Source organism: Brachyistius frenatus, unplaced genomic scaffold (assembly GCF_029030835.1).
Source record: "Brachyistius frenatus isolate BFR_SWC_R1_liver_20210118 unplaced genomic scaffold, ASM2903083v1 Contig_242, whole genome shotgun sequence".
In the NCBI taxonomy this organism is placed as follows: Eukaryota; Metazoa; Chordata; class Actinopteri; family Embiotocidae; genus Brachyistius; species Brachyistius frenatus.
The window spans coordinates 252,393-268,517 of record NW_027210841.1 but is presented as its reverse complement, the minus strand read 5'-3'; the positions used below and the strand labels follow the sequence as shown (position 1 = coordinate 268,517).

At 41.9% G+C, this 16,125-nt stretch overlaps 1 protein-coding gene across 1 annotated transcript in view; it reads left to right on the top strand.

The window, feature by feature from the left end:
- Positions 1-899: 899 nt before the first annotated feature.
- Positions 900-16,125, top strand: part of dnaaf11 (dynein axonemal assembly factor 11) — a 31,120-nt gene continuing 15,894 nt past the window's right edge. Inside the window, exons 1-9 of the mRNA XM_069720477.1 lie at positions 900-976; positions 1,763-1,930; positions 2,308-2,385; positions 3,143-3,315; positions 4,346-4,542; positions 4,628-4,795; positions 13,514-13,591; positions 15,323-15,388; positions 15,657-15,726. Coding sequence (XP_069576578.1) covers positions 925-976; positions 1,763-1,930; positions 2,308-2,385; positions 3,143-3,315; positions 4,346-4,542; positions 4,628-4,795; positions 13,514-13,591; positions 15,323-15,388; positions 15,657-15,726 — 1,050 coding nt within the window. The 5' untranslated portion in view covers positions 900-924. The remainder of the gene's footprint in view (positions 977-1,762; positions 1,931-2,307; positions 2,386-3,142; positions 3,316-4,345; positions 4,543-4,627; positions 4,796-13,513; positions 13,592-15,322; positions 15,389-15,656; positions 15,727-16,125) is intronic.

Genomic DNA, 16,125 nt, shown 5'->3' with positions numbered 1-16,125 from the left:
TTTTTTTTTTACTACCTCTATTTTCTTTGTCATTTTTTTATCGCTTTACCCTGTACCTGTATATGCTGCTTAGTCTTATATAATAAAACAATAAATAAACAGTAGCGTTAGCCTGTAAAAACAGTCACCGTGTGTAATTCATTAAACGGAACAAGCCTGCTTTGTAGGATTTTTCCAACAGCACGAGAACGCAGCACCAGGTCGGTTTCCACAGCAACGGCTGACAACAGAGGAGAAGATGGTTTACAGTAAGTTAAAAACTATACCTGAAAAACTAAAAAAAACTAAAAACAAACCCTCTCTATATTTCTACTGTTAACATAATTCACAAGTATCATCGACTGTCCATAAATGTGAAGCTCGTTGGAGCCGCTAGGAGCCCACAGAGCAGCTGTTTGGTGCTCGTGGTTGTTTTTAAGGTAATTGGGACTCACGGAACAAACCATTGAATTTTATGGACGTTAATTAACCGGTGATGTTTGGGGGGGAAAAAAAAACATAGAAGGTCGTTTTACAACACTCACCTTTGTTCTGAATGTATTTAAGGAATCCTTTTCTGACCACCTGAAAAAAAAAAAAAAAAAATCCGTCCACTGACTGATTAAAAAGGGTCTCCCCCCCCTCCCTTCCTCACCCTTCCTCCCCCTTCACCCCCCCCTCAGTTTTCCATCCTGGTAGCAGCCGGCAAAGTCCGCCATCTTTGTTTTGATTCGCAATTTAAGAGGTGAAACGAGTTTAAAGTGTCGTTTTATTCTTGAAGAAATGGGGATAATTTGCTGCCCGATGGCTGGAAGAGGCTTTGAGGATTCTAGAGAGATATTTAGAACAATGATGTGTGTTTTTTTGTTGTTGTTTTTTTAACGACTGGCTGTTTTTCTTTTATATCGACGGTCATGTAATTTCACTGTTAGCTCAGCGACCCCGATGTCAGCTGTGGATGGCGGGTACCTGCCGGAGCTAATAGTTGATAAACGAGGTGTTTATTATTATTTATTTTATTTTTTTAGCTTGTTGAGTAACTTTGTTATATCATCGTAAATCTATGTTAGTTGAATTTTGGCTGGTTAAAAGAAACACTGACACCTGTGATAATTAATTTAGCAAAGTGGCGTCTTGGCAGTGACGTCACTACCACGATATTACCATAATGCTACGTACTCACTTCATTTTCTTTTGTTTTATAGTTAAAAGGTAAAAGAAGGTTATTTGTGTTGCACCTGTCACACTACATTAACAACATAACATTATTTAAAAGGAAGACATTTTTAAATATATTGACATTGCAGTTACGTGTAGGAATGTAGGAAATAGCCTTTGAAGCTTGAATTTACAAAACCAGGTAAAACAGATGAGACATAAGTGTTTACGATGGTTATAATCTCTAAAACAAAATACGGCAGTTTCTTATTTGTGCAATTATTCCTTTGCTCCAACAAAACTTAATTATATAAGAGCTGATTAAAAAAAAAATTAAAAAAAATTACAGGATCTATTTTTGTCCCGGAGTCGATTAACCTCTTTAAAACTGGAGGAAATCGTCTGATAATATAAAGTTTGATGACAATCATGAAGTTTTTAAACCGTTTCCCAAGTTACGGAGCAGGGCATGATAAACTCAGTTAAACACACTTTTTTTTTTTTGTTGGAAAACTACTCATTTAGACACACAGTATCCACTCAATATATATATATATATATATATATATACTATTTATCAAATCCTTCTCGTCTAATCAGCACTAATGTCTCTTCGTCCGTCCAGTCACGGAGGAAATGGTCCGCGGGCGCGCCGAGCACAACGAGTGCGAGATCTTCTCCCTGGAGGAAGTTTCCCTGCATCAGCAGGACATCGAGAGGATCGAACACATCGACAGGTGGTGCCGAGAGCTGAAGATCCTCTACCTGCAGAACAACCTCATCCCCAGGATCGGTGAGACGTGGCTCGGTGTGGTTATAAAACCAAGGGGCGTCCAAACTTTTTTTTCAAAGAGGTACCAGATTTGATCAGATTTGAAATAATACATTTTAAGACATAAACCGCGGCCCGTATAAAATCTGATTTTGGGGCCGTGACCGGGCACCCGGGCCGGACATTTGGACGTGTCTGCTGTAAAGAAAGACTGGTGATGTACAGATCTTTAAAAACAAAATAAAAAATTCTTGATATCAAGATTAAAGCTGGACTACCCAGTTTTTAGACATCCAAGTTTTGCCATAAATAAAATCACGTTAATCGCCGAGCTCGGTGTCTTACAAAGAACTTTCATGTGCTTTCTAATTCGTTTCGTCATATTTTTGTTCATCCAGAAAACATCGGCCGCTTGAAGAAGCTGGAGTATTTGAATCTGGCCTTGAACAACATCGAAGTCATCGAAAACCTGGAAGGTGAGCGAACCGAACGGAGACGATGAACATTGTCAGTTTTAATTGAAAGAATTTTCTGCTTTATTTTGCACTTGTTGTAGGTTTGTTGTTTTTTGTTTTACTCCATCGACTAAGTGGCGCCTCCTGTTTTTGTTTTTTTGTAAACGAGAGTCGTTACTTCAGAAGGAAGTTCCGCTGCTGCTGATCTGAGAGCAGCCAGACGGGTTTTTTTTCCAACACGCTGAGCTCCAGGTTTTAGTTTAGTTTATTTGTTTTCGCTCCTTTGTGGAATAGTTGGTGGACGTATGGGAGCTGAATCTGGGTCATAAATGTGATGTTATAATCAGTAACGACGCTCTGAGGAGGCTGTTCAACACACTCACATTAACGTGGAGTCCTTTGCTCCGACCACATTCGGAGGTGTGAATGCAAAATGCTCCCCGAGTCAGCAGTTAGAAAAAAAAAAAAAGTTGCTGGTTAATTTACTTAGTTTATTGTTAAACTATTAATGTTTTTTTGCCTGTAGACTTTATTAATCCCACAGTAGGGGAAATTTAGTCATCACGGCAGCATAGAAACACAAAAAAGGTGCACGCAATGAGAAAAACTCTACAAATACGTAAAAATACAATAGATTAAAAAGAATTATTTTAGAAAAAAAAAATAAGAGCAATGAATAAACACACACGAACTATATACACAAAAACAAATTAAATAAAATAAGTAAATCTAAATATGTAGATGTGTAAACACGGTGTGTTTGTGTTTTTGCATTCAGGCTGCGAGAGCCTCCAGAAGTTGGATCTGACGGTGAACTTCGTGGGTCGTCTGAGCAGCGTGGAGTCCCTGAAGGTCAACCCGCACCTGGGGGAGCTCTTCCTGGTGGGGAACCCCTCGGCTCAGTTCGAGGGCTACAGGCAGTTCGTGGTGGCCGCTCTGCCTCAGCTCAAGGTATAACTTCACCCTGCCTCAGCTGGGATTTTTTTTGGGGGGGGTTTAGATGTGTAGGATGGAAGTCCAAACGTATATGAAAGAATAAATTCAATATTTACATCAGTCTTAATGATGCTGAACATATTTTATCAACCGGCAGATGCGATGAATGTTGCGTCTGAAGGCTTGTAAATCGCAAACGATGATCAGTTTTTACTCCTCACAGAATTTATAAATTATTTTTATTTATTTTTTATTAAAGCAAAGCTGCCAAAAATGTTGCAATTTGCAGCTTCTGAAAATGCAAAAACAAAGACATTTTTTTAATGTGTTATTTCTTAGTAAATTAAATATATTTGAGTTTTGGTTTGTCGATAGAACTTTTTTCACCACAGACATTTAAAGAGTCATTGTAGGAAGAAGCAAAGCTTTTAATTCAGTTTTAATAAACTGAGTGAAATCTACAGATCACACCAGTGAGTTTCAATCCTAAAAATCAATTCATGTGCACATATGAGAAGGTTTCTGTCGAACCAAAGTATGAAGATTGTGAGAAAACTTGGCCTCTTCTTTTTCAAGATGGAATTCTTTCTTTAATTTCTTACTATTTTCTTATTTTATTTAGAAACAACCAAATGAAGACTTTTAGTTGCGACTGAGCAGCAGATGAAAACTGGTTAGTTTTGATGTTAAAATGGACGTTTACCATTGAAATACAACTTCATTTGGTTTTTTTTGTTGCAATGTGTTTCTTTGTCCTCCTGCATGATTAAAGAAAAAACGATTTACAAATACAATTCTGCATTTTCATCTTTTAGTTCAGTTGTAATTTTTTGGTCCTTGAACTCACCATCAGTTCAAGGTTTTTTACGACAGGACGAGAAGCTTAATCGACAGAAACGAAGGTTACAACTAACCTAAAACTAATTATATTTTAAATGATTGTCTTTTAAAATATTGGGAGATGACATCAGTGTTTGGTCCTCAGTGTATACAGTTTTTTTTTTTTTTTTTTTTTTTTTTTAAGTCCATGCTGTTTGTTCCTCAGTGGCTGGACGGGACGGCGATCAGCCGGTCGGAGCGGATCCAAGCCCAGCAGGGTCTGGAGGGGGTGAGGAGGCGGGTCGGGGAGCAGGAGCGGGAATACCTGAGGAGGCGAGCCGAGGAGAGAGAGGAGGCGCAGAGGAAGGCGGGAGGAGACGAGAAAGGAGACGAGGGGAGGAAACCGGGATTCGACGGCTGCCAGTACGCCGACAACGCGGCGTGAGCGAACAGATCGACGTAAAGAGAGAATAACGATAACAATAATGATTCTCGTTTGTCTCCGTAGTACGGGGTCGGAGGAGAATAAGGAGAACGAGGAGCTGCAGGAGAGCCGGGAGCGGGAGGACGAAGAGCAACGAGAGCGAGAGTTCTGGCAGGCGCCGTGTTCCTTCACCCCCGAGTCTCGTCTGGAGACTCACCGCCACCTGGAGGAGAAGAAGAGGATGAAGAACAAGTAAGTGTTCTCTGATTTGTTTTTGTTTTTTTATTATTTAGATTTAATTTAATGGATCTCTCTTGATTAACTGCAAATATGTCTGAAAATATGCTCCTCCATCGCAAAAATTTGAACCCTGTCTGTCCTTCATCTTTTATTATCAGTTTGTTCTATTATTATTATAATTATCGTCTTTAATAATTCGTAATTCACTACATAACAATGTCAGAAAATGGTGAGAACAACTTTTTGTTTTTGTTTGAACAACTGTCACAAAGCCAAAGATAACTACCGAATATTGAAAAGAGAATCCTGGGTATTTTTTTGCTTTAAAAAAAAAAAAAAAAAAAAAGATACTTAAAATATTTTTTTCCAGTTACCAAAATGTTATGGAACCAACCAGCTGATTAATCAGTTAATTTTTTTCAGCTTTGGAATAGTGTTTGCTTTTTTGTTGTTGAAAGAAATAAGGAGGTCAATAAAGGCAACAACAACAAATAAAATGCTGCACATGGAAACAAATGAGAGAGACAGGCCTTCTTAATAATAGTGAAAATAAACTTTTTTATACAATAAAGCCTCCTACTACAAACTTTCTCTGCATGATTAATGATGAGTTGCAAAAAAAAAAAAAAAAATACACACTATTAAAAACCTTAAACCTTAATTATTATTATTATTATTATTGTTATTATTAATACCCAAAGTGAACACTGGCAGTTTTAATTGGCTGTTTGAGTGCAGTTTTGTGTTTTCAGCCACTAGATGTCACTGTAACATCATCCACACTGACTTCTCTGAACACAGACTGGGTTTCACTGATGACACCTCAGCACAATTAATCACCACAAACTGTAACACTATCTACTTACGCTTACGGCCAAAAGTATGTGGACGCCCACACACGTTCCACCAGTTTATGAGTGCCGGACAAGGTTCAGACAAGAGGAGGAGGGGAATGCAAAGCAAATGCCGTTCTAAGTGTCTTTTCTAAAGAATGCCCTTTTTTAAGGAGGAATAAGCACAATTTCAAAGCTACCGAGTGACAATGGGGAAAAAAATAATAATAATTGGGTCAGTTGAGTAGGTGGTCCTGAACATTTGTGCCACATTTGTTGAAGAAATTCCCTCCAGGCTTTCCTGAGGATATAACGTTCTACTCCCTCCTGGCTGTGGGAGCGCAGAGGCATTAAAAAAAAAAAAGAAAAAAAGAAACTTGATCGAGTCCAAAATTTTGACTGTTGCTGAGATACATTCATAAATAATGACAACAGAAAAATGACCACACACTTTACAAGTCTGAGATAAAAAAGAAAAGAATTCTCCAAATAACCAAAGTCTTCTAGCCTGAGCAGAAAATAGTGTCCACAGTAGCTTAGATCATGTCATATTTTTTTCTGAATATTGCTACCAGCATAATAACTAAAGTAAAAAAAAAAAATGGGAAAAATATGTTTAAGTTTAATGTAAAAACAGAATCTCCGAAGTTTGATAGTTTCTCAGCAGAAAAATGTCTCTCTGAGTACACATCAAGGTTCTTTAAATAAACGAATATTTAGGGATCGATATGAAAAATGTTGCTCTGAAAAAAGACTATCATCAAATGCCAATAATAATAATGCAAGACCTGCACATACTATTCTGCATATTAAGCATATATCATTATATGGACACGACACTGAAGGTTGAACCGCCCGGCTGCCACACACACTTAGCCGACTCATAAATGACACTCGAGACATAAATGGAGCATTTTCAAAGGGTTTCAGGGCAAAAGATTTTTTTGCTGATGCTTCACCGTTGTGGAACTGTGTCAGGAGCTGCTGCACGATGTTAGCGGATTATGTCGTTGTCGGGTCAGTCAGCCGAGCGAAATGACAGAAGTTTTGTCCGAGCTGAGGGCACAGAAAAGGTTAACCGTGTGAATGCTGAACTTCTGGTGGATTTTGTTTTTGTGTTGAAGCCGAGTCTGAATTTGGACTCTGCGCCTTTGCTGAACCTTTTAGCCTCCTTTAGCTCCTGGTTTTGGTTTTCTGGTTCAGTCTCAGCCATGAATCTGACTCGATCTGATTGGAAACCCGCCCCACCGATAGCTGTGACCTAACTGCACCACAGGCCTGTCAATCAAACAGACACGCCCCCAAAAACACAGCTGGCACTCGGTGGTATCGCAGCTTAAGGCGCTTCCTGCGTCGGCCTCATTTTTCAGACCTGGACGCATTTATATACAGTCTGTGGTGTTACTGTGAAACCAGGGACATATGTTCCACCCACCTCCACCCTCGACTTGTCAATCAAACCAGGGACCCACAAACATAAGACCCTTCACGGCCTGATGTCCAAGTAATGATTGAATTATTTTCCAGAAGTTCGTAAAGATCAGGACGAACCGCATACTAGGGTGAAAGTACACGCGTTAAGGGAATGTTGTTTGTGTTGCATTTCTCGGTGTTGAAGGGTCTCCGTGCTCTCCTGGGGCCCGTCGCATGTAACCCAGGTGCGTTTGTACACCAATCAAACTGCAGCACCGGCTTTGTAGTGACTCTAATTAGTTCTTCCCCACCAGTCCCCTAATTAGCGCTCACCCTTAAGGTGACCCTCTTGCTGCGGTGTTAATTGTGTGTGTGTGTGTTGCACATCCACTTCTGACTGCGTTTCCTTTCCGTCTCTGACGCAGTGACACACACACACACACACACACACACACACACACACACACACACACACACACACACACACACACACACACACACACACACACACACACACACACACACACAAACTTTCTGTCAGTACGGTGATATCCGCTGGCAGCTGTGAGGTTTCATTCACCGAGAGCTGAGAAGTCGTCCCAAAATGCTGATTACGCAGGATGTTATGAGTTGAAAGTCAGTTAGACTGTTTTGATTTTTTTTTTTTAACCAGTTGTCACCATGAATTTCATAATTTTTACTATTTGCTTCCTGCTGCCTCTGCGAAGCACAGTTTACAGTTAACACCTCTGACAAGAAGAAGAAAAAAAAAAAAAAAAGCTGATGCTGCAAATCAGCAGGAATCCTATTTGTGTTGGCTAAAGAAAGAACTACAAATGTTTTTCTAAGTGCATTAAAAAAAAAGAACGAAGCAACGAATCGTCGGTAGACTTCAGGTATCCATCGATCAGTGTGGAGTTGCTGAGTTTATCTCCCGTCCTGATTATAACCCCGCTGATTCGATGTCATCTCGTCCTCACGGCTGAAAAATTGCGTTCAAACATATGGAGCCCGTATCTTGCCGACCGTGATTCCCCCCCCCTCCCGCCCCCGCCCCCGGCGCGTTTGCCTTGTTCACAGGTATTATTTATCTGTGAGCCCTGACTGCAGTGTCCTTGCTCGAAGGTTGGATTCCTCTCTTTGATGAAGCTTGTTTTTTTGTTTTGTGCTCGTTTTGCAGTTGTTGCAGCAGCTTGTTTTTTTGTTTTGTGCTCGTTTTGCAGTTGTTGCAGCAGCTTGTTTTTTCTTTCACTTTAATGAGTGTCAGTTTTATTTTCCACTTCGAGCCTGCCTTCCTATCGCTCCATGATTCGGGTGTCATGCAGCCAGGACTGTAACCGTGATTAAAGACCGTGCAAATAAACCTGACGTGTAATAGATCTGCGGTAATAATAAATACACAAAGCCCTCCCACGCTCATCCAGCTCCTCGGAGACTTCAGGGCCTGTTCATCTTTTTGTCCAAGGGCAACTCTGACAGTGGAAGTGATACCGGTATCACGGGGGGTGGGGGGAACCAACCCCACCGCCGGCGGTCTTAAACAGTCAAGCCTTCTGGTTACTGGACAAACTGGGTCCACTTCTTACCACAGGTCAGTCTGCTGGAGGACAGAGCGACTATATCCTCTACAGAGTTCTGCTTGTAAACATCTACTTAACTTTGGCTCTGTTTTTTGTCCATCTGTTATTCAAACTGGAAATGCACTTTCTTTTGATTTATATCACCTTTTTTTTTTAACAATCAGACGATAAACAGTGAGAACAGACAAGGGAAGATAAAACTCACGAGTAAGATAAAATGCTTTGAACATCAAGTTAAGGAAGTGAAAAGAAACCAGCGCTACGTGTCAGTATTAAAGTCTTGTTGGTCCTTCACGTCCTTTGAAATCGCAAAGCTCCATACGATACGTGGCTTCAGTTCAAATGATGAAAACGACGAGTCAGAGATGCGAGGGTGGGAAGTTCGATACGATACGATACGAGGGTGGATCAATAAATTCCAAGACTGCTCCTGTTGCGAGCGCGAGTTTGGTCGCTTGATCGAACGAAATCAACATCCGAGTTCCACCGTGCTTTAGTAAGCGGAGAGCGCACTTCGATTTTGTCTTCGCGTCTCGTCGGAGAACCAAACTGCCGTCGTGGTGGTGGACGAATTCACGGCTGACGACCCGACGAAGGCCGAAAGGAAAAACCCGCCTTAACCTGAGGCGCCTCGTCTTCCGTTCAATGAAGCCTGGAGTTCGGATTTTGGTCGCCATCTTGCTGGTTTCTAGCAGGTTGGAGCAGGAAGTGACCGTATTTTCTTGATTGCCGTAGACTTCCTGAAGCATTTCGAGGGCCTCTCGCCGATTTTTCCGGAGTTTGAAACAAAATTTGATGCGCACGCTCTAGTCAGAGGAGAAAATCGCTCACAAAAACGCAACTCGGGTGCTGATTTTGATCAAGCGACGACATTTGTGACACTTACCAAACTTACAGTTGTACCTTCCTCCTGCTCCGTGGACATAACGGTGTTGCTCATTGTTCGTGCGAACCGCACAAGTTTTGGGACTTATCGATCCACCCTCGTACTCTGATCCGATCCTTTTATCTTTTTCTTACTTTTAATATGCAATTAAAACTGTCTGCGGTTTCAAGCGAAGTAACTTCCAAAAACTGTCCTGCCAGCGTGCCACCCAAGGGGAACGAAAGAGCAGGACCGCCTTCAATGCTATTTCACAGACATTTGAGGAGTGACTCCTTCCGTTGCAACGACCGCTCCAGACTTCTCCCGGGAGCAATGGATGGTGTGAATACCATCAACTGTTCACCTTGTGAAGCGTGAACTGACGGGTCCGTTTTCTTATTTATTTATTTCGCTCGTTCGTTGTTTTACCCGAAGGAAAAAGCTCTTCTTTAGTTTCTGACTCACAGCGTTTAGTTTCCAGAACGCCTCGAGCCAAAGAGTCACGGGCAGCCGAACCGCGTATGACGAATGCCGTGGAAGTATCCCGCTGCGTTAGTGCTCTCGCCGCTGCTTAATCTCCTGCCCACAGGAAACTCCTTTTTGCACTGACCCCCCCCCCCCCCCCCATCGCCCCCTCCTCCGCCCCACCTCGAGGTTTGCACATATTGTTTCTGTCAGATTAGTGTAATTGGCCCTCCGTCTTCATGCTGCCGGATATCTTTTCCTCGCACCCCGAGCTGGAATTTGTCATTTTTGTAAGACTTCATTTCATTTGTCATTCAAGTTGAATGTAGATCTTTTTTTTTTTTTTTTTCAAACCTGCAGTTTCCCCTTACGAGTCTATAAATGTATACAGAAAGGGGATTTCCTTTTACTTGCTGAGGAGACCTGAAATGAAACGACTCACTTTTTCTTTCTATTGATAAGAAGTGAGGGTTAAGCCTTGTTTAATGAAACCTGCTGTGATGGGAAAGCAGCCAACCGGTTCCAGTCCCGCTTTCCTTATCCATACTACAAAAAACATCCCGGGCCCGCATGCTGTCCAAGCAGAAAATCTGGGTGATATGGTGTTGCCGTATTTTTATTTTTTTTATCGTCTCCCGGCCGCGCGGCTGTCAGGGCAGCGCTGACTTGATGCATGCAGTCGTGCCGTCACTGGATTGTCAGGAAAGATGAATTTCCACCTCCTGAGGTGGATTGTGCGATAAGGTCAGCCAGGAGCTTCTGTGTTTAATGGCAGCTCTGATCCTCCGAGAGGAAGGATAACACCAGATGAGCAGCCGATCCCGAGATGCAGTCTGTAGAGCTGAACCTTAAAACACACTCGTGCTTTTGGGAGCAAGAAAAGTGACAGGCTGATAAATGGAGGTCGTTACCTGACCTGCGTGTGATGAGGTGGAGGGGTATAGATTTGCATATGTGGGGGGGGAGGGGCTCTACATGAGATATCATGAGGTGTGTTGTTGAATTTTTAAAAGATAGTCATTTCCTTAAGTGACGCCGGCTATGAACACGTAATTGATGACACCGAGGCTAAAAAGGTTCAACAAAGATGCAGAGTCGGTGAAAATTCGTCGAAGGTTCCTATGCTCTCTTAAAGTCCTTCTAAACGTAGATAGATGTGCAGATAAATCCGGGGTGGATTAAGCCTCCTCTGCAGAACCGAGTCGCACATGGCTAACTGAACGCTGTCCGAACAGATCGCCCTCAGCCCGGGACTCCACTCAAACCAGCAGTGGAGCTGTCACCTCGGATGTCTCCATGACTCGGCTGTTTGATAGACGTCCCATCACACAACGTAAAAAAAAAAAAAAAAAAAAAAAAAAAAGTAATAAATCTAGAGCAGGGTTTTTATGGTAGTGAGAGAGCCCCGCTGCGACCTTGACAAGTCAACGGTATGCGGCAGGGAGGGAGATGCTGTTGTTTGAACGGGGAAGATGCTCATTTTGTTTGGGTCTGTCACGAGTGGGCACTTGCCCTCCGCCTCACCCCGACTGAAACCGCACCCTGGGAAGTGTCCAAATTATGAGCTAAATGATTGTAATGTTTAGGTATAAAATGGACCGTTAAACCCAGTTAGCCTTGAGAGGGAAACCCAACCGTGAAGTGTTAGTAATTTGTTGTTCCATTATGAGCCTCCAGAGCGGCTCCAGTTTTTTCCCCCTCAGTTTCACCTCACGATGGCACTGTGCTAACACCGTTACTATGAATTAATAAATGACGAACCCTATTATAGGCCTTTTGGTGACATTCACTCGTCAACTCCGTGTTGCACCAGTTTTACTCATATTAGTATTTGTACTGATAAAAAAAAAAAAAACATCCAAAATACCTGAATAAGACCCAAGTTGTATTAAACGGGAATTAGCCTTCACATTGGCAAACCGCTTGGTTTCCAGAAAAGTCCAAATCTTCGTGGTTCAGAAGAAATAACTTTGAAATTTGAAGTCAACATGTTGGCAAGACAAACGGCATCGGTAAGGAGTGTGTCGACGCTTTGGTTCATTTATGGTACAAGAAAAATATAACAAAAGAGGCAGACTGTACATTATGTTTTTAATCTATTTTTAAACTTGAAACACTAAAATTGTTTCTCACTCATTGTTACTGTCATTAATGTCATAACTATGAAATTGATGTACAAATCTGAACAGTTAGCTTGAATAGAAACTATAAGGAAGAGGGCTGTGACCGTCCTGCCCCCCGCCCCTTTTCCCCCTCTCCCCCCTTTCACCGTTTGACTCTACGGCTCCGGCATGGATAACCACAGTGCTTATTTGTTAACCCCGGGCGGGGTCGGAGCCTCGTCTCACCGCTCGAACGCGCCGCGGTGCCACTTCAACTCATTACAGCTCTCTGCAGCTCCGGCGCTCTAATAATAACGTGGACTTTAACATCCTTGAGGTCCCGCTGTCACACGTCCGCCTCTCCGCCGCTGATGTACGGCCGTGGAAGGTCGCGATTGGCCGAACCTCCGCGGAACGCTAAACAGTTGCACGGCCCGACACGTTCATCTGCCGCCCAGCAGGATTAATAGTGTGTATGAAATGTGAAGTGTGTGTGTGTGTGTGTGTGTGTGTTTGTGAGTGTTTATACCCCCCCCCGCCCCCGCCGTGCTTGTGTCACGGCTTGCTTCGTGTGGCTGATGGAGTGACGGGTTGTGCGGCAGATGGTAATGAGAGTACTGTAAAAAACAATAACAAAACAAACCTTTGATTCAGAGGTGGAAGTCTGCCGAGTGACTTCATTTTACAATATCAGTAATGTGCAGTGAGTTTTATGGAATAATTAATTACAGGTTTGTTGTGTGTGTGTGTTGTTTATGAAAGTAAACGTGATTTCTGAAACCTGGATAAGCCCTCGAATTGGTCCGGAAAGCCTTTAATATGTCAAGCTGGAGTCCTGTGAAATAAAAACAGGATTCTGTCACAAAGAGACATCTTCATCTGGAGCAGTGAAGACGTCTCATTTCTGGAGCGCCGAAGAAATCTGCCTATTAATTTTAAATTATTGTAAGAATTTTGAATTATCTATTTAAAGTAAGAAAAAAATCTGCAATGATAATATTTAGTGTGGCAGATTTTCAAAAACTCTTATCTGCATTATAAAATGTGCTGGAGGCATCACTTTAATTTGTGTGTGATAATTTGTTGGTTTGGTGGACACCAAAAATCAGGAGAGATGACGTTATCTCATAATTTACAAGACATTTTTTTGAAGCAACTTTTAGCCATGTTCCCTTTTCCTTTCATTTCCTTTTTATATCCTCATTTCCTGCTAACCTGCACATATCTGAAATTGTTGCGTGTCTGAAAGCTGCTTCATGGATTCGTCCATCAGTAACACCCTCCGCGGCCCCATTATCTGTTCCCTTTGTCTTTATGGATGCTCCCGGAGAGGGAGGTGGATCTCTCCTTCACCCCGACAGATCCCATAACTCAGGTGCTGCCATCTGTCAGTCCACCCTTTGGAGAGACACACACAAACGACACACACTAACACACTCACGCTGTCCTGCTTCTCTGCTTCTCTGCTGCAGGGCGAAAGAGAAGAAGCCGAAGGCCCCGAGGACGCTGATTACTGCTGATGGACGAGTCATGAACGTCAACGAGACGAAGTACGAACTCTGCGGGTTCTTAAAGCACTTGAAACATTTTTTTTTTTTTTTTTAACAAAAGTTTATTTTAAACAAGAAAAAAACACGTGCCGGCTTTTCTTTGGTTACAACTCGTTACTTGTCGAACCTCAACAATACGATACCGGTGGCCATTAACAAAGAGAAACTCGTTGATTCCAGGTGAGTGTCAGGCACCGTAGCGGGGCGTAGCACGGGTCCACGGAGTTCATCGGAAGTACAGCTCTTGAGTGTTGTGCGATCGACTGTAATCAATCAAAATCCACCAAATGCAGCAGAAAAAGCAAACATAATTCAATCAAGTTCTTTTCAGCCGGAGTAACAGAACACATCCGAGTCAACTGCCTCAATTTTATTTAGAAAAAAACAAAAGAAATAATAAAGGAAAACGGCTCAACTAGTAGTTTCCTCCCTTCCAAACCTGTCATGTCTTTTCTGCGAGAACCTCGATCACATCCTTCACAGCTCAGCTACTCGGTGATTTCTCACTTGATTGACAACCTGATATCCGCGGGCCACCCCGGTCTCCCTTTTATTAAAGCCAGAGGTTTATATCCAGGGTGAGGCCACAAAGGTCGAGGCCTCCAAACACATCTGACTTCATTTGTAATCTGAGCTGGCCCTGAATCTATTCCTTTTGTATGATATATCATCTTCCAGCAGCAGGGAGGCGGGACGGTTCGGCTCGCTGCAGCCGGGCCGATGACATTCAAAAACACCATGTCAGAAAAGTTACAGTTTTCACCGACCTTTCATGAACGGCTCGTAAAGTCACGTTCTCGTAGACTGATGCTACTCAAGACACGACGTTGTCTTGTAACAAAAGGTGTTCACTGAATTGAATTAACTGATGAGAATCCGGTAGAGCTGACAGCTGCAGGCTTCAGTACTTAATACTTTGATTTTATTTAATTTTTCTTAATTTATTTGGAGCTGGAGTGCAAGAAAATAATGAAGAATATAAAGTTTCTAGTTTTTTTTTTTTTTATTTCTGAAGAAAAATTTCTGCATGTTGACTCTAAATGGGGCAAAAAAATATTTAAAAATGTGAATTCTTGGAAAAGTGTGAAGTTGAACAGGAGTTGCAATTTAATGTGGAGCATGAAAAACAGCGGAAATCAGTTGAAATTTAAAAATAAATCATTTTTACACTTTTCAAGTTTAAAATCCCTGGAGCTGTGTTGAAATGTTACATTTTAACTTTGATTTGGTTTTTCAATCTAAATCAAAAGATATCCAACATCTGAAAACAGTTGAAGTGAGTTATATTTTTATATATAAAAGCAGTAACAACAGTTAGAAACAATAGTTTTAAAGTGACGTCAACGTTGAAGGTTGAAGCGCCAGAGATTTGTTATTTCTACATATTTTCATCATCATCAGTTTTAGTAATTTTTGTGTCGTGCCTTTATATTCATTTTGCATTTCTTATGTTGTCATCTGTTTGTGGTGTTCGTTTTATGTCTCTTTGTGGTGATTTCGTCCGTACTCATTTTTTTCAGCCGCCCCTGATTTATTTTGTGTCTCCGTGGTCGTTGTATTCCACTTCATCGTCATTTTGCCGCGCGTTGTCTTCAAGTTTGAAGTCTGTTTGCGGTCATTTGTACTCATTGAAGCCGGGGCTCTGACCCATTGATCATATATTTAAAGAACGGTGTTTGTTGCTCTTGCTTTTTGTCCCAGCTTTGTTCTTTATTCTCCGTGCATCAACAGGTTGGATTTCTCTCTGACTGAAGACGAAGAAAACCACACGATCGTCTTAGAGCTGGCAGTTTACAGGTACGAGGCGCGACGCCAACTCTCTCGACAGACGTGTACTGAATATTTAATGGAAATTTTTCTTGCTGTGAATACAAAGGTTTTATCCTCGTGTTGTTTATCCTCTCTGTCTCATATCGCTGGATTCTTGTTTTTTTGTGTGTTTTGTTGTCTTTACCAAATTAAATTCAGGGCAGCCGCGTGAAAAACCTAATGGATCTAAATGATGGTAAAGAACGGTGTGAAAATTTCTATTCTTCTGTGTGTGTTTCACCGCCTCCACTCGCAGACACATGGACACCTCCCTGATAGATGTGGACATACAGCCGACGTACGCCAGAGTGACCGTCAAAGGAAAGGTACGCCGCTGAGCCGTTGATGCTCTGATTGGTCGATGACCTTTAGGATTCAGTAACGCGTCCTTCTAAGTCTTTCCTCGACACAGTTTTTGGCTGCTCATTCTGAACTTTATCCAGCGCATTAATTCGGGATTATTTTTTTTTTACTTTTTAAAGGGCAGCAGTGAAGACTTCTGAAGTTTATAGGTCACGCAGTTGCTCAGCAACTTTTACCAGAGGGATATTTACGGGGAAAGATGACTGTAGTTTAATTTCCGAATCATTCTCCTCTAGAAAATGATCAGTTAAACTGAAAACTGCTGCTTTCAGCCAGAGGAGCTCTTTGCTTGGAGGGGTACTTTGAGGAAGCACTTCTTAATTGTGTCTCCAGGCTTTTTGTTTTTGGTGTTCAAACTCGAC